This window comes from Vigna umbellata, chromosome 9 (assembly GCF_029865625.1).
Source record: "Vigna umbellata cultivar VRB3 chromosome 9, Vumbellata_1.0, whole genome shotgun sequence".
Lineage (NCBI taxonomy): Eukaryota > Viridiplantae > Streptophyta > Magnoliopsida > Fabales > Fabaceae > Vigna > Vigna umbellata.
Genome location: NC_142173.1, coordinates 5,917,946 through 5,936,369, shown reverse-complemented (window position 1 = coordinate 5,936,369; position 18,424 = coordinate 5,917,946). Strand labels below are relative to the sequence as shown.

The following is an 18,424-nucleotide window of genomic DNA, read 5'->3' as shown; positions in this document are numbered from 1 at the left end:
CAGCAATCAACTCTTTAGCTTCCAATCCTAGCTTTGATACTAATCTTTTGGCATCATAATAACTTTTTGACAAACTCTCTTTTATGGGGGTCACATCCAAAAGCACTTGGATAATAAACTCTATGCATTGATCAAGAAGGTTCCAATTGGACGTGCAAGACAAAAAGCCTGACACATATAAGTCCTTTTGAATCAAATACAAAGCAAAGTTTGTGCACTGACTGGAATGTTCCAGTATAAAAAATTTCAAGAAAATGGGTTCTTGAAAAATTCATTTGCTTCCAGTAAGTCCTTTTGTATCAAATACAAAGAAAAGTCTATGTCTGCATATCAAATATCAAATACAGATAAAGGACTTACATCTAAGCAGATAAATTTCTCAATGATTCATTTACGTGGAAATTTTAATCAGTAGATGTCAGACCACTCATCTTGGAAACAATTGAGTATTTACTCTATTTTTTGCTCAGCCGAAGAAAAAAACATAGTTTGACAATAAAATTTGAAGGAAAACAATAATTAGTAGATGAGCACACTTAAACATACTGACTTCATCATGTGCCAGTTTGTTTAAATTTAAAATAAGTGTTTTTGAAATAAACAGATCTTTTTTTTAAAAATCACATATTTAAGTAGATAAGATTCACTCATTAAAAATAGTTGAAAACTACTTATTCTTAAAATAAACAGATTAGAAAAACATATTAGAAGAAAGCATCAATTTATTTTTTTAGCAAAACAGACTTTAAAACAAATAAGCACAAACAAACTGACCTGGAATCTGAATTTAAGAAGTATTTTCTCTTTTTTGGAAGAAATTAAAAACTTCATCTTATGAAGTAAAATCAAATCAAGAAATTCATGTGAGAAGTACTTGGTATTGGTCAAGCTTTTCCAATTTTGGTCCAACATTCAGACCTACCAAGTTCTTTTAGATATGCCAATATGCCATCAAATTTGTATTGGCCAAGGTATACAGATACCTTCAAAACACCATAGTGACTATTTTGTTGGAAATACATGTCCATGTTGTTTGACATGCTCAGACTAAAATGATATCCTTAATAATGCATGCATATGTGATCCAAAGTTCTTTTTTTTATGCTCCACAAAACACCATGTTGATTTCAAACAAACATGAATTAAAATTTCCTCACATTGCTACCAGTGATCATTGCATGTGCATAATCCATCTCTAAAATGATGAAAACGGTTAGCATCTCTTACAACTATCAACCTATTTGTGACCTTTGAAATCAATTTTACAGCAATGTGACAATCATCACACATCCTAAGGTTTTTTATTATTCGGATTGGCCCTGGTGGAGGTATTTTCATGAGGCCATATGCTAATGCTAGCTTCTCACTGTGATAGCTAAGATAACCTTCCTTTTGTTCCTCTTCCACATCATGCAGCACAGCACCAACATCAGGCACATACCCCAGTGGCTTAATCATTGATAACAACTCTTCAATTTTCTCATAGATTTGAGTAGATTCTGGATGATTGCTTCCTTCTGAAACAAAGACATGAGTATCATTTCTTATACCTAACCAACTCGCACCAGGTTCCTTCTTAATATTCCTTTCCTTCATCAATTTTCTAATCTCCACTACTCCATCCCATTTCCTTGCCTTGGCATACATGTTTGATAGTAATGTATATGTTCCTACATCATGAGGGTCCATCAGTATCACAGTTTCTGCAATTAACTTCCCTAAATTATAGTTTCGATGAACATGGCATGCGTTAAGCAAAGTACGCCAAGCAACTACATCCCACTTGACTTCTGTTTTCGCCTTCATAAAATTTTCAGCCTCATTAAGTTGACCATCCCTACACAAAAGAGAAACCATACATGTGTAATGTTCCAATCCAGGCTCGATATTAAGTTCCTTCATTAGTTGATCAAAATAGTAGAACCCTTCTTGCACAAGAGCCAAATGAGCACAAGCAGAAAGTACCCCAATGAAGGTTACATAGTTTGGACATTCTCCAGCAGACATCATGTCTTGAAACACTAGTAAAGCTTGTTTACCAAGTCCATGATGGGAATAACCACATATCATAGCATTCCATGTAATCACATCTTTATATATCATGTTTGAGAACACACTATATGAAGAATCAATATTGCCACTCTTGGAATACATATTTACTAAAGCATTTCCAACAATGAGATGATTCTTAAACCCTAATTTCATTATACGACCATGTAATGCATCACCATACGTTAGTGCAACCAAATTTGCAGAAGCATTTAGAAGAACTGCAAAAGTGAACTCATTTGGATGTGTACCCTCTAGCTCCATTCTTGGAAATAGATTCAAAGTTTCCTCAAAATATCCATTTTGCAAATATGCAGTCAGCATGGCAGTCCATGCAACCACATTCCGATCTTGCACATCATCAAAATGCTTTCTCGCATTTAGAACTTTACAACATTTCCCATACATGTCTTTCAGTGTGCTAATAACAAAGACATCAAATACCAATCCAGTCTTCATCAACTGTGCATGAATCTGCATACCCAATTGCAAATCTTTAAAACGAGAACAAAGGCACAACATATTTACATGAGTAACACCATCCCAAGACACACATTCATCCACCATCATGTTCAGAACCTTTTCAACTTCTTCTCTACACCCTGATTCCACAAGTGCACTCAAGATAGAATTATAAGAAAACACATCATTCCCAGGCACTGTTCCCAAAATCTGCAAGGCTGAAACCACATGAAAGCACCTAGAGTACACGTGAACAAGTGCATTCTTCACATACTGATGCAACAACAAACCGGACTTAAACAAATACCCATGACATTGCTTCCCCTCTTGGACTCTCCCACTGTCTGCACAACAAGAAAGAACAATGGTAAAAATATACTCATTGGGGCATGCACTGTCCAATGAAACCATGTTCCTGAATAGCCCAAGTACTCCCACAACATCCCCTTTGTGCAAATACCCCACCATTAAAACACTCCAAGAAATCACGTTTCTCTGTGGCATTCTGTCAAACAGCTTTCTGGCATACTCCAATTGACCACATTTAGAGTATAGATTGATCAGTGAATTTATTAGAGTGATGCCACTGTCTTTTGAAGTTTGGTTACAAACAAGCAATTGGGCATGGATTGTTTTGCCCAACCTCAGACTCTTTGAAGTGGCAGAGAGTTTCAAAATGTTAACAAGTTCTTTGAACTTGTGACTCAAATTCATCTTTGCCCTTTTCATGTAGCACCTCATTCCCCATCTGTTTCACCATATATCACCATATATCTCCAAAACTGAAGTCCTACCAAGCAGATACCCCCGGACAAGGAGACAATTAACATATTAGCCATATATGATATGAGAGAATCAAAATCATTCTTTAGAACTTAGGAATCTCAGCCAAATCATAATCCAACAAGTTAGCTGAGTCACAATACCCATTCACTTAAAAAAGACGCTAGCACAAGTTTGACACAATGGATAGAGCAACACGGAAAATTACATTAAAAGAAAGACAAAAATTATCGAGATCATAGCCACAACCCTCCCAGTAATTAAACAGTAACCAACCAAAAGAATTATCCAAGCTAGAAATTATATGATCAAAGGAAAACCTAAATCTAAAATTCCATTTCCAATTAGAAAAAATCACTCCAAAATAGCAACAAATGTTAAACATCAAAAAAAGAAATTTCAAACCAGGCTGCACAGTTTATACCACAGATATCCAAGGAAAACCAATTCAAATCCTACGCCACTCCAAGAACACAGAGCAGAGAATTGAAAAAGATAAGCTTGAATCAAATTGATGAGAAAAGGAATAGAAGAGTGAAACCCTAAAACTGACGAGGAAAATATTGAAATTGGGGAATTCAACTCAGTTCAATTCTTATGAACGAGAAAATGGTTAGACACTTGGAGTCTCACTTCTACTATGCTTATCGAATAACTTTTTTGTTATGTTTTTCTGATACAAAGAACATTGTGTGTTCAAATACGATGGTAAAGTATTTTTTTACAATTATTTAAATTAGTGTTCATCCTTTAAAAATATTTTAATGATTTATTATGTGACTTTTGGAAAATTCTCAACTCTATGCCAAACTTGTGCAGGTATAGCTTATGTGGGTGCCCATCCCATTAAACTTCTCTCTGTGGGAAGGCTTTTTTGTTCTTCCTTATTAGAAAACTCGACCTTACAAAATCGGTTTATAAAATAAGATTTGCACCTACTTATATACTATAACTTGATCATATCTTTAGTCAATGAGGGATCTCCAAAATATTCCCTATCGTCAAAGACTTGACATCTCAAACATGGAATTAGATATTTGTGGGTGCTCAAATAGTGGATGGCACAATAGGCCCAACAAACCTCACTAGGATAGTCTTTGATGATACCAACTTAAAGAGAAAAGTTTTTAGAGATCTTAATTTGGATCTCATTGTCTATTCAGGTTCATATAATTGTAAGGATCAATTGCTTACAACAGAAACTTAAGGAGAAAGAAACCCCTAGGATACTTTATTACAAACTACGAAGCACAAACACATACGGCTAAATTAAAAAATACAGGATAGGAAGACATGGAAGTATACATATTTGTATGACTATAAGACTACTAAAATATACTGATCATACTTCACAATCCAAAAAATCAAGAGAAACCATTACAAAAGTCTAACAAATTGTAAACTATTAATTGACAATCACATTTGGTCATCTCATTGAAAAATATAACTTATTAGTCTAGTTTGTCGAGATAAGTTGGCAATCTCAAGAGTCTTATTGTCATCAAATGAAAAGTCATTTCTTCAATATCTCATAATTTAGTTTCCTCTTCATTGTATTTTGAAATGTTTCTTCAAAGAAGACGAAGATTGCTATAGACAAATACTAGATCCTTTGTCCTTTGGGATGTCCTCTTATTTTTTTTCAAAGAATGAAAAACAAAATAGGTACTCCAATTTCTTTCACAACAAGAAGAACATGGTTGTCCAAGTAACTTAAGCACTATCTTTTGAAGTGTTCGTACGTCAGAGCTCCATGAAGAATCCCCCATAACTTTTCATCCCTTTTACCCCTATCCCTTAAAGAACCCAGACAGACAAAAGCTTTTTTTTTTCATTTGAAAAGTTTGCAAACTTTGTATTTACTCGTCTCCTTACATCCACATCAATAAAATACCTTTAGAAACATTTCTTCCTTTCATGAGTAAGTTTGAAATACAGAATTGAACGCTCATCCTTTTATGAGGTAGTAAACTCAACATTAATTGATCATTGAACTAAGAGTAGCACATATTTTCATTGTCTTGTTCGTTCTTTAAATCCAAGGTTATTATATTGTTAAATTAATCTATGATTATATTTTGTTGTGTACATTTTATTTTTTAATATCATAAATTTATAAATTATCTTCAGTTATGTTTATATAATTTTAATGTTAAAAATATTATATTCATGTGCTTCATAGTCTAAAATTGAGCAGACTGGAATTTCTAGATTGTGCAGTCTAAATGGTATTTTAGGACCTTTAATTCAAGATTGAGCAGTCTAACTAGTGTTTTAGAACCTGGAATTCGAAGATTGAGCAGTCTAATTGATATTTTAGGACCTGGAATTTCAAAATTGAGCATGGAGAATGATATTAGGACCAGGTGGTTAAGGTTGGAAGGAAAAGAAAAAGCTGGCACTGTAGACAATCACTCTGATCAGACAGAAAGAACTAAAATGAAAAGTAAAGAAATAACCATCATGTCAAGATGCATGCTGCACACATATAATCCTCAACATTGAAGGATTGGAAATTGTAGAGAGAATACCCTGCCACAAGACAAATAGAAAACGGCTAAAGTTTTTGTCCTTATACTAGAGATTGGACAGGTCAATCAGCTTGAATGTGTACGTAAGTAATATTGTAATGTATGTCAACATGTTAGAATTTATAATCAATCAATATAACTTACCATATAATACAATTCATTTAAGGAAAAGGAGAATATTACGAGAAAGTGAAACAAAGGAATCCCCATACCACTGAAGCCACCCAGCAGAGTATCAAACTTCCAGCAAGAAAACAAAGATTAAATATTTCAACTTTAATAGCAACCTAAAACAAATGAAAATTCAACATCACCTTGTACAATAATGTTGTAGTCAAAACAATAAATTAAGTTATACATCTTCCTATTCAAATGATTGTTTAAAAATTTTGTTTATTTTATCATTTAAATTAGACAAGTCATATATCTTCCTTTTCAAAACAAGATTCGACTTTCAATTCAAAATATATAAAAAACGATTCACCATTTGAATCTCACTTTAATAGCCATGTTACAGATCCATCCAGTAAAAATATAGACTGTGATTGGAGCCTGCTCATAATCATTAATAACATTTTCATGGCACAAAGATAAATAGCAAGACAGTAAGAATTTACAACAGCGTTACACAAAAATGCTATTCACAATTCCAAAAATAAAAATAAAAAAGACTTTATACATCATCACAATCCACAGTGAACCTTATTGGTTTAACAATGCTCGTGACAAAACCAGCAGACCACCCAGTACCCACACATATCTCTACCTTTCTGTGAATATTTTGTTGTATATGTAAAAACATATTCTTTCTTCTGTGCAGGGTAGCATTTTTGTGATTAAGCCTTATGTGTTGGCACCAAATCAGAAGCTAAATGGGTTAGTTAAAGCTGCAGACTGATGAACTGATACGTGAAACTTCAGAACAAATTGCATTTGGAGGCATTGTCTATAGGCTATGGATGTTCTTATTTTCCTTTAACAAATTACCTGTGCCAAGGGATGTTCTTCTTCTCCCACTCCAGTCTCACTTCACTTAAAACTCACTATCTACAAAGATCGTGTTGGATCGCCATTCTAAATTGCAACTCGTGTGGAATGCTTCTTGCAATGCAGTTCCTTCCAACAGCGAGGAAGAAGCGGACACAGCTCGCGATTGTGCTTCTCTAGCAGCCTCCCGATGCAATCCCTCCCAGTGTAAGGGATAATACGCGGACAGACCTCACGGCTGCTTGGCGCCTCTATCAGTGGCAACTCTGACAGCATCGGTGTACCTAGCAGTGGCAGCCATAACGCTGGCCTCTCTACGAGTCTCTTCATGGAAGGTGAGGGTGACAACTCCAGGGTGTTTTTTATGGGTTGGAATTGTTTTCTAACCTAAAAGGTTTAACCCATTTAGTTTAAGCTCAATTATTAAAAAATTTATTAGTGTTACCAAATCAGTAACATACCAGTAGAGGATTCGGTGCATATTACTGGAATTTTGGACTGAATCAGTATTAATTACAGTGAATGAGACTAGAACTGAATCAGAGTTCGAATGCTTAGAGGCTAAATTTAAGGATTTTAAAATGTTGATTTAGTAATAGAACGAGAGGATATAACAGGTTATTCAGTAGTTTTTAAATTGGAATACTATGGAATGAAAAATACATTTATGAAGATTTCGCGCATATGATCATGACTAGAGTATTAGATAAATAATTCTCACGTCTTTCAATGCATTCTCATTCCAAGTAAGAGTTCTAATCATGCAGAGAACAAACATCAACAATCAAGTCATTCAACAAGAAATCTTATATGATAAACCCAACAAAAAATGAGATTCAGAAATGTAAATAGTTTATGGTTGGCATGTTTCATTACCTGGTAATGGTCAATTAGTGGAGATTTCCTTGCGTTGCCCGTTTGAGTCAACTTGCCACCAAAGCTAAATGGCCTGCTCAAGTACACTGAAAACTTAAGTATATATGTTTGCGGGAGGATAGAATTAAATTTAGCAAAAAAATATCTGCATTATCAAGAAAATTGACCACTTACAGCATTGAACAAGACATCTCCAAAATTAACTTGTGAAACACAGTTTACCTGGTTTACACCAACCCAATTCCTTACATGTACTCAATTTGTCATATAATTTGTTCAACTTAAAAAGGGTAAGGTAAGATAATACAACTTTGGGACACACCAAATCATCCCCACCCACTTACTTTCAAGTTCAAACAAAATCCATTTTTTATTCCTTTTTTACTGGTATTCATCTCAGACAGTTAACAAAATTATAAAAAAAATTAACAATCTCAAGTTCCGTTAGGTAATACGGCATCATGTAGAAAGCTTTAAACTTGGATGCCTGGAACCCTACACGATAAAAGATATTCGACGTGTGTTACGAGAAAGGGAAAGATAGGCACCTCGCAGCAGCGAACAACGTTGAACAGTGTTCAAGTCCCCAACTTTTTGGAGTCACGTTTGGCAAACGCGATTTGGGGACTCGGAATCCTCAGGTATTTGAAGAACAAACAAATTTGGGAACAAATTTGGAAGTGGGATTTAGGATGGCGATTTGGGAACGACTCTGTGTTAGTGCACGAAGCTGGGGTTTGGGAAATGTTGGTTCTAAAAAATGATGAAGATTGAAACTGGGGATTTCAATTCCGAAAGAGAAAATGCAAATAGTTGTTTTGTGTTTTTTCTGGTACAAAAAACTTATTCAAATACCATGGTAATTGTGATTATTTAATTATTGGAAAAAATTATTTGAATGATTTATTAGGAGACCCTTCTAATTAATTATCTTTCGGAATGGGTTAAATTAATATAGATCCCAAAATCAATTGAAAATTTTAAGTATTTCTCCATATCAAAATTCTTTTATATTAGATCTTTTTAAGTTTTTGGAGTCTTTTAAAAATGATTTTGAAATTGGTTTTCCGTGAAATAGTAAAAATAAAATATATGGCAATTTTAAAAATCATCACCACTCAATTAAAGAATTATAAGATTAACGACTCAGTTCTACCTTACTTAATTTAGAGTCCTAATTAAAATTATCAAATAATTCGGAGATTTAAAAATTAATTTAAAACTTAAAATTCGAATGTTGAATCTCTTTTTTAAATTATTATTAATGTGCTTGGAGATTTAATTAAAATACAAAATATATGTAGTAATAGGCATGTAGGATTTTTTTTGGTTAAATATGTTTTTAGTCTCTAATATATCAAGCGAATTTGTTTTTAGTCTGTAATCTTTTAAAGTAAGGGATATCCTCCTCCTTCAAAAAATCATAATTTTTCGTCCTCAAAAACTAACGGCGTTAAAAAAAAACTGAAGGGTGAAGTGTCATGTATTTTTCTTTTCTGACATAGGCAAGCTGGGCTGGCCGTGACCCATAGACTTTGGGGGCTTTTAGCCCTGGGGTGTTGCTCCCTCCACCACCACCTTTGCTCCTTTTACCTCCCCAACCTTCTTCAAATTTTTTTAATTACAAAAATAACCTTTTTTACCTTTTTTTTACTTTTAACTCTATTTAATTATTTTAATATAAAACCCTAAATTTCTACCATTTTTAGTCGCAGCACCCCCACCTCTCAAATGTGAAATCACGTTAAACCAGACGAAATGCAATCCTAACCCGTCAAGTCATTTTCATGCTGTGTAGTCCTGATGAAATCACTGTTCATAGAGACATAAATTTCACTTTGCAAATGATGCAAATCTGAGAATGGTGACAAGAGAAGAAGAAGAAGAAGGGTTAATTGAAGCTTCCATAGTTAAACCAGCAGAACTTACACTAATCAACTTTTATGTGTTTGGAAGTGCAAAAGACTCATGGGTGGTAGTTACTCTTTGTTTAATGCGTCTTTGAATTCGACACAATTTTAAGCTGACCATCATTCTTCCCAATTTAATAATTATTATCAAACAGCTCCTCTTTTATATAAACATTACAATCACAGCAACTATGTGCCATTATATTGACTTCAGAGATTCCCAAAACGTATAACTGCTTATTCCCATTCATTTATTGTCTTTCAGCCTTGTCTTATTTCCTCTTGAAATCTCTTCCTAATCATACACTCATTATTATATATTCTGCATCATATTATTCCATTGTTTTGCTTCCTATGATCTTATCTACAAAATTAGAACTACGCTACATTCTTATCTTTGGTACCTCAGAATAATATAAAGCCAATAGGGATCAAACCTTGTCAAACACTTCCTGTTTAAATGACTTGGTGCCTAGACACGTGTCTCTCCCTCGATGATGCCCTGGACTAGCTCCTTAACGTGGTGAGAGAGCTTGTCGTGAGAAGAGAGAAGTTTGGCGTATTTGAGAACGCTGTCGTGGTTATCGACTCTGGGACCGATGGTGAAGACAGCGGAGAGAATGAAAGGGAGCTTCTCTGCGCTCATGGCTTGAACCTCGAAAGTGTAGTTCACAGGAGAGAGGTCGAAGACGCTGCATGACTGGCCTAGGAGAATCCATTCGTTTTTTGCAAGCTTTATGTCTTTGATTCCAACATTAAACGGATGTTCACATCCGTCCTAACATTAAACGGATATTCACATGTGGCGACGGATGCTCATATCTATTGAAGGTTTAATTTAGGGTTGGTTACGTATGCAATGTACCCTCACTCCTTTGCACTTTTAAGTACCACCGAGACTTTCAAGCACCACGGAACGTTGAAACAATTCCTTTCACCATTACCAATGAGAGAACAAAGTATAACATTAAAGAGGAAGAAAAAATTGTGTGCCATGCATAGGAAATTGGAGGGAATAGAAGATAAAAAATATTAATCTAAAAGTAAAATTTTACTCAAGAATAAAACAGGAATAAGGAATAGAGAGGTAAAGGGAGGGGTAAAAGAGGAATGAAAAGGTGGAGGGAGGGATAAAAGAGGAATGGAGAGGTAGAGGGAACAAGGAGTGGTGGTGGAGGGAGCAACACCCTGTAGGATTTTTGAATAAAAGATTATTTTTGGTCCTGTGGACTTTTTTGGCCCTAACCCACATGGGCTAGGGCCAAATCTTATTAAAGGGGCTGACTTGACAGTTCTACGTAGAACTCCCATTCTATTATATCCAATCAGTAATAATAATTCACTTATGAGCAGAAGCTCTTCCACCTAATTTGAGAGTTGGAGTGTCTTTTGTAGGTACCTCCCCTCCATCAAAAGTACAACCGAACGACATCCAGAGTCCAACCGAGCAGCTCACGCAACTCAAGCATTGGAAAGTAGCAAAGTCACGTCAGAAAGGTTAGTGTCTTGGTCCTACAAAATATCCATACCAAAACAATTATTATATTATTAAAACCACAAATCTAATATGTTTCAACAATTAAAACGATAAAACACGTTTATGGATTTATTAAAAGACTAAAAGAAAAAGTGGGAAGAAATAGTTCGGATTTAATGTTAGAAATATTTTGATTTGTTAATGAATCTTTAATTTCTTTTAGTCTTTTTATTAATTTTTTTTTACTTAATTAAATTTTAATTTTTGTTAAATAAGATCTATGTGATTTTTTTTTCAAAATTGAATGACCACTTATTAATCTAATAAAATGCTTAGTTACTAATTTAGTTTCTATATTTAAATATATGAGCTAACGTTATCTTTATATTTCTTCTTAACTGAATGAAGTCTTTATATATTGTTTTTTAAATAGAGATCATTGTTCTTTTAGTTAAATATCATTAATATTGTTAGAAAGTGACTACATGCACTTCTCTAATTTTTTTTTTTTCATTTTGACGACACAATCTCATCAAAATAATTTCTTTTAGATTAAAGATAGTCTGTTTTAGATTTAATATCATAAATAAAAGATCCTCATTTTTATCTAATGTATATTTATGGCACACAAATATAAGTAATACTTTCTAGATAATATTTTCTTAAATATGTGAAGGAGTTTCAGAAGATAGTTTTGTCTACCAAATATACTCATAGGGTATACTAAGAATGGTATCAGATAGAGGAAACCAAAAAATCCCTTTCCTGGAGAGAGATAAGTGCAACATTAGGCTTATGATCGATCTTTATAGGGTCACTAGGTTTCGAAACGCAAATTAAAGTCATTCCAGGCGACATAGAACTTAAATTTCTAGTTCATCATGCTATAAATTCGTTGTGAACACAGTAAAGGTGCTTGTGAGATCAAGGAAATGGCAGTGGCCAGTTAATGGGAGAGTATAGTGTCGATGTTCTCTCATGTTTTCACCCATGCCACTGATCAAAGAGCTCGCACAAGATCACGGTTTAATCTGTTCAATGGTTACATCTAATTGTTGAGGCTATAAGGTCTTTTGAGACTTCATTGTTTGCTGGCAAAATACCTTATGGCCTTTTTTGTTCTCATAAATTGAGGTTTGGATTTACAATTCTTTTAACCAAACAGTTTGTTCAACAGTACACAAATAAATTCTATTTTTATCAACATAATTAGAGTATGCTAATTTCAAAACTGCTTCTTAAACTACTAAAACGGCAAAAACGGTTCATATGTATGCAGATAGAAATAATAACAAATATCCTATCAGAAGAGGTGTTGGATAACAATGTTTTAACATCACAGGATTTGTAACAGTCAATGACCTAAAAAGGGACTCAAAAGGGACTCAAGTGATGCATCTACCTCTTCCTCTTTTTTTCCTTTAACTCACGAGGAAATATAAGAGGGACAGAAAGAGTAGCACAAAAATCGTTAAGAGAGCTTTTCTGACGGATAAGTTTGCAACCCAATTGCTCATAGACGTGTCTCACGGCCAAAACATTCATGCTCAGATCCTTTGCAATATCTGAGCAGTAAGTTCTGAAGTTATCAGCGAAAAGCGTAAGCACCAGCACGTAACTTATGAGAAGAGAAATTTTTTCAGGGGGTAGCCTTCTTAATTCAGAAACAGCAAACATATTTGAAAATTTATGTCGCAGGATGTTGGGGATTTTATGGCCCTTTGCAGTGAAAACATCAAAGGAATGTTGATCTTTGAACTTTATCAGATGATTGATGTATGAGAATATGCAGGAAAGCTTCCTCTTTTCTGACTCATCCTGTAAATATAAACAATAGATCACAGATATTTTAGTTGGAAAAGACAAAAATCAAACCTGGAAGAGTATTTGGATCAAAAGAGAATTTTGTACTGAAATAACAGACATCTCATCAACATTTGTAAAAGAAAATAAAAAGGTAAAAATAAATGAAACTTCTCTCATACGTCAACAAAAACTTATGTACCTAAACTATTTAGACTCTTGTCTTCTCAAAAGAATCGAAGTGCATAACTTGACTTTGATCTGTGGAAGTTCAACTCCTTTTACCTCCCTATTTCTTCTTCTATATGTGTTGACAAGTTAATCCAAACAAGCCTTAGTATAAACACATTCAGGTCCCCTTCTACCACAAGAAGGTTGGGGTAATCATATTAACTAACTGTTTACAAATCCCCCGTCAGAGACTTCTAGAACGTTTATGAAAAATAAATTCTACAATTATTGATATAACACAAGTCTAAGCATTTCTCATCGTTCTACAATGTAGCCAATTGTAGAGTATAACTAGTAAGACTGGACATTTTCTTCCTATAACCCAAAAAACTCTGAAGTTACTATTTTAATGCGGTGGAAATATAATTCAATTTTATTAATATTTCTTTTTTGTGTAACCAGCTTTATGTTTAGGTTTTAAGCCAGTGCCTTGTCTTTTTTTTGTAAGCACAACAGTCTAGGTTGAATACAGTATGTTCATCCATCTAATTTGTTCAAGTTAAGCAAAAGGGTTATATTTGTATCAATACCTCAATTTTCCTTAATCCCTCTACCCTGTTGCGAACAAATGTTGGATAAGAACTGAAATCCGCCTTTTCTTCCTGATGCAATTTTTTATAAATGTCTTCAAGATAATTCCATTCTCCTGTAAGGATGATTTTGTCCAATACATATGCCTCCTGAGGTGTAGTTGCAGAAGTATCATATGGTGGTATGTTGCGAGAAACATGAGATTCTGTACTTTGAAGAGCGCTTTTCTTCACAGAAACATTTTTCATTTTCACATTCAGATTCCTTTGAGAATTAGGATCTTCATCTTGTTTGAGAGCTAGCTTCTTTTTAGCCTGCAAAATGATACAGATGCCAAGATTAGTTAAAAATAATTGCAATAAAGTCAGCTAAATATAGTTGAGTGAAAAATAATATATGACATTCTTCACATATTATATCCCAAAGCTGACAACCAAAAATTAATTTGTCCATGGACCAATAAGAATAAACAAATGGAAGACACTTAAATGCATTCTTCACATAGTCCCCTTTTACATCTATTGACACTCAAACTAACAGTATCTAGCCACTGCAAATCAGTAAACATCCACACATTAATATCAACTTTTCATTGTGAATATAGATTTACTACTTGATATTAGCATAGCTAGCAAAAAGGGTTAAATGAATAAAAAAAAAATACCTTCTCTATATCCTTCTTTGTTCCCCATATAGCAGTAGTCTCCGCAATCTTCTGCTGTGGAGTCATCTCTTCCAATGTTGAGTTCGCAGGCTCATTGTCACCAGCGTCCACCACACCTTTAACCTTTGGCTCCAATCTGAATATCTGAACATCATCCACCAATTAACAAAATACACACTGACTTATTTGACAGCAAGGCAAATGAAATTGTTCTTCCCCTTCACATTTTACCTTATTACCAGCAATGGGAACAATCTTCAGGGTCCCAGCTTCCTTATGAAGGAGTCCAAGCGCGAACATGGCCCGGTGTCCAGCTGCAGCCTCGCCAGAAAAACTAGTTCCAACAAATTCCACTGATGATCCAGGAGGGCGAACAACAAACTGCATCCTCTTGGACATGTTCCTGTGCCTGTAAAGTTGAAATTCAGAGGGACTGGAACCACTGGCATGATTCTTAACCGGATCATAGCCCGAAGGAAAATAACCAACAACAGGAGCTGTTTTATTGGGATGCTCATGAACAACCTCCACCGCAACCTCAATTCGATCAGGTTGAGGGGGAACATCTTTTTTCTTCTTGTTCTCCTTTTTGGGAGTTTTGGATTTTGGTGCATCAGTGTCCGAATCCATTACACTGTATCAATTAAAAATTATCAGATTTCACGCAAAGAACAGATAGAGATGTCGATGGTTCTTCAGACACACAAATCGTAGGCACATCACAGATTTTGAAATCAAAAAGGGTCTTTTGGTATGCAGAACTTAAATAAAATACACAAATTAATAGAAAGACAAACCATAAAACCAACGAGAAAATCAAACAATGAAAGGTAGGGGTAGGCAAAATGCAGTTCAGTGCACTGTACTATAAATAATTACAGTTAACTACAAAATAGTTCAAGTGAACTGAACTGAACTAAAAAATTAGTTCAAAAAAATTGAACTGAACTATTTTTTAGTTCAGTTACACTAATACAATTCAGTAAAGTCGTATTTATTGTGCAGTTCAAAATTCAGTAAATATACATGCTTCAAAACTGAAATGAAACTTGAATCCTAACATCTACAAAGTAGTACTAAGTATGAAACATATAAAAACCAGCAAAAACAAACTCTAGAAAACTAGGCTGAGCTAAACTAAAAGGCAGGAAACTAGACTAATCTATAAAACAATGGCTTTCTCTACAATTCTGTTGCAGCAGCAACACCTCATCTAGTGAAGGTTTATGAATGTGTTGAATGAGAGGTGTATGAATATCAGCATCAACAATAACAAAATCAGCACTTGAAAAATCAGAGACAACAGCCTGCCACATTATTGAGTTCAGAATGAACATTAAGAATCAGAACCAAAAGCATTAAAATCATAATCAGCAGTGGCAGTAATAAAATCAACAACATCAAGATCTGAAACAGAAGCATGAAATTCACCAGCTACTGCAACGTTGTTATCAATTAAAACTATGTAAAAATCAGATCAATCAGCAACATCAACATTTGGATCAAAAAACAGCAGCAGGTATATCAATATGACCAATATGACCATCAACAACTATAAAATCAGTGTGAACTGCAGTTATTTCATTAAAATCAGTGTTATTATCAACCACAGGTTCAACCATACTTTTAGAACGATAAGTATTATTATGAAAATCAACCGCTATAAAATTAATGTAAAAAGCAGGTACATCATTGAAACCATATTGAACTGCAGGCATAAAGTCAGAATCAGCATTATCAAAATTAGAAGCAGAAATAACACTCAAATCATCAGAAACAACATCATTAAAAGAAGAAGCATCAGCTAAAATATTAGAATCATGAACAATAATAGTTGGGATGCTAGCCTGTTTTTAAGCAATATACAGACAGAAAGAGGTAGTATAAATCTAGTCAACCACTCTTTATAAGCAATATTAATAATAGTGTAAGGCCAAATATCAGTCATTTCTACAAACATCCCTCTTACATACTACATCACAGTGAGCTGCAGCACAACAAAAGTTACCCATTGCGATCCACAATTTTAAAGATTGGGTATAGAACGCCTTTCAACAAAAACAGGGGATATCATTTAAAGAACATAACACAACAAACAAAAATAACAATACCATTTAAAAACTAGATAATAAGCACAAGTTTTTTATCCCCATGACTTGACAGCCAAAAGTGATTTATTTTCTGATACTAAACATCAAAAGTGATTTATTTTCTGATATTACCTCAATATGGCAGTTATATATTTCACAAATTTGAAACACTAACCTCTCTAACTCAACAACTACGAATCTAAAAGCATTGCAAACAGAATAAAAAAATGCGTTAGCCTAATTACAGAATATAGTACAGTTCATTGAACTATGCCCAGCCCTAGCCTAGGCACTCATTACAGGAAAAAAGAACTCCTAAAGGCCTAATTAAGAAATGATGGATTTGTAATAACAAACGTCTAATAACCAAAAGAATGGTTACATAAACACTCTCACATATATGGAGAAAATAAGCCAAATATGCAGAATGATCAGAGTCACATAAGCCATACCTCATTTAAAAGAGAGTCTGAATTGCATCGGCTAATGGAGCAAAGCTGGTTTGTTTGTGGAGATTCTGATCTGAAGTCAGGAAAATAGTATTAGAACAAATCATCCTTAACATTAAAAATACTTAGCCAAGGTTAGGCATATACATTCCTCATCCAGTGGTATATTCAACTTAAGCTGTTCAAACACTAATAGCAGATCTCTATTTAAGATGGAGTAAAGAAAGAAATATTACAAAAATATAGCATTAAACAATGACAAATACTCTATACTGTGACTAATTGCAGAAGTTGAAAGCATAAAATTACATTATATCACCATTTAAGAAATTAATCAAAATTAAAATGGTAAGAATGGAGAGAATATACTAACCTTCAGAAACAACAGGGCAAGTTATTGCACCGTTATTATTGGTTTTCAAATTCTGGAGAATATGCCACCAATGCTTTCCAAAAGTTTCTCTCCCTGTAAACAAAGCAAAGACAGATATAAAGAAATCCAGATTCAGAATACAAATTCAGAAACTAAATTCAATTTCAAGACACAGAACGGAGGACAAAAACTAATTCAGATTATCTCCCATTTTAACAAAAATTGAATGTGATCTGCAATATGTTTTGATAAAAGGAAAATAATGAATAGAAGTTATAAATGTGATATGCAACTTCGTTTGACTGGGTGATTTTTTGTATACATTCTAGACAAGAAGATCAAGGAATAAGATGTCTCACACTTAAACAATATTTCAGTGAACAACAGACATAAAAATAACAAGCACTGCAAATCAACTAAGATTGTTCTTTATAATCATTGGCTTCGTTTTGGTTTAACTTTTCGAGCTACACAATAATCTTCATACACAATAAACAGGACAACCACTGGCAAAGCATGGTGCAGTGTTTAACTGATGATGGAAGAACCCCAGATGCTCTCTCCACGTACAAGCAATCGTTACAAGATGTCTAACAAAATGTTTAAACAACTAAGAATACATTTCAAAAATGTTTGAACAACATAGGAAAAACATTCGTACCTTAGGATTCCAGATTTGCTTCTCTTTTCCAGTTAAAGAGAAGTGTTCTCAGAATCTTCGGCGACGGCAGAGTGCGGCAAAGCTTTCGACAGTGGCGAGCCTTCGACGACGGCGAACCTTCAACAACGGTAACCTCGACGGCAGCGAACCTTCAACAACGGTAACCTCGGCGGCAGCGAACCTTCAATAGCTGCAACCTTCAACAGCAGCAGCGAGTGAGTGGGATGAACGGGATGTAAGGCAGAAAGCAAATAAAGCTGAGATTGGGAACGCAGATATAAACCTAAACTGCAGTCAGCCCTAATGAAGGGTACCCACCGTTACAAAGCGTTCAACACAATGCTAGGTGTCTGCAGAGATAACCCTAAACCCAATTGAATCCAGACGGTATAAAATAGAACACTTAGTCCTTTCTAACCAAATCATTTTTACATATATTATTATTTATAATTATTAATACACAGAAATCTCGTCTAAGATTTTATAACTTTTTTTATTGTACATAATTTACTATTAATTTTACATTAATTAATATAATTTATTTTTA

General features: G+C 34.2%; 1 protein-coding gene and 1 pseudogene across 7 annotated transcripts; both read right to left on the bottom strand.

The window, feature by feature from the left end:
- Positions 1-1,138: 1,138 nt before the first annotated feature.
- LOC148192414 (pentatricopeptide repeat-containing protein At5g39680 pseudogene) lies at positions 1,139-8,527 on the bottom strand (annotated as a pseudogene). Of its 4 annotated transcripts, XR_015782411.1 has the most exons (4): positions 8,237-8,523; positions 7,689-7,761; positions 5,754-5,826; positions 3,309-5,617 (listed from the first exon to the last, which is right to left on the bottom strand). The product of XR_015782411.1 is annotated as a pentatricopeptide repeat-containing protein At5g39680 pseudogene, transcript variant X3 (transcript). The 4 variants fall into 4 exon arrangements; XR_015782409.1 differs by lacking the exons at positions 3,309-5,617; positions 5,754-5,826 and adding an exon at positions 1,139-2,855 and having other exon boundaries at positions 8,237-8,527; XR_015782410.1 differs by lacking the exons at positions 3,309-5,617; positions 5,754-5,826 and adding an exon at positions 2,862-3,301 and having other exon boundaries at positions 8,237-8,521.
- A 3,795-nt stretch (positions 8,528-12,322) lies between these two features.
- LOC148192413 (uncharacterized) lies at positions 12,323-18,282 on the bottom strand. Of its 3 annotated transcripts, none has more exons than XM_088098698.1 (8): positions 18,196-18,282; positions 17,878-18,074; positions 17,217-17,309; positions 16,847-16,916; positions 14,536-14,938; positions 14,305-14,448; positions 13,640-13,954; positions 12,323-12,893 (listed from the first exon to the last, which is right to left on the bottom strand). In XM_088098698.1, exons 4-8 carry the CDS (start codon positions 16,849-16,851, stop codon positions 12,474-12,476), a joined length of 1,287 nt encoding a protein of 428 aa, XP_087954824.1. In that variant the 5' UTR covers positions 16,852-16,916; positions 17,217-17,309; positions 17,878-18,074; positions 18,196-18,282; the 3' UTR covers positions 12,323-12,473. The 3 variants fall into 3 exon arrangements, with proteins under 3 accessions (XP_087954824.1, XP_087954826.1, XP_087954825.1); XM_088098700.1 differs by having other exon boundaries at positions 17,878-18,067; positions 18,196-18,272; XM_088098699.1 differs by having other exon boundaries at positions 18,161-18,237.
- Between the last annotated feature and the right edge of the window lie 142 nt (positions 18,283-18,424).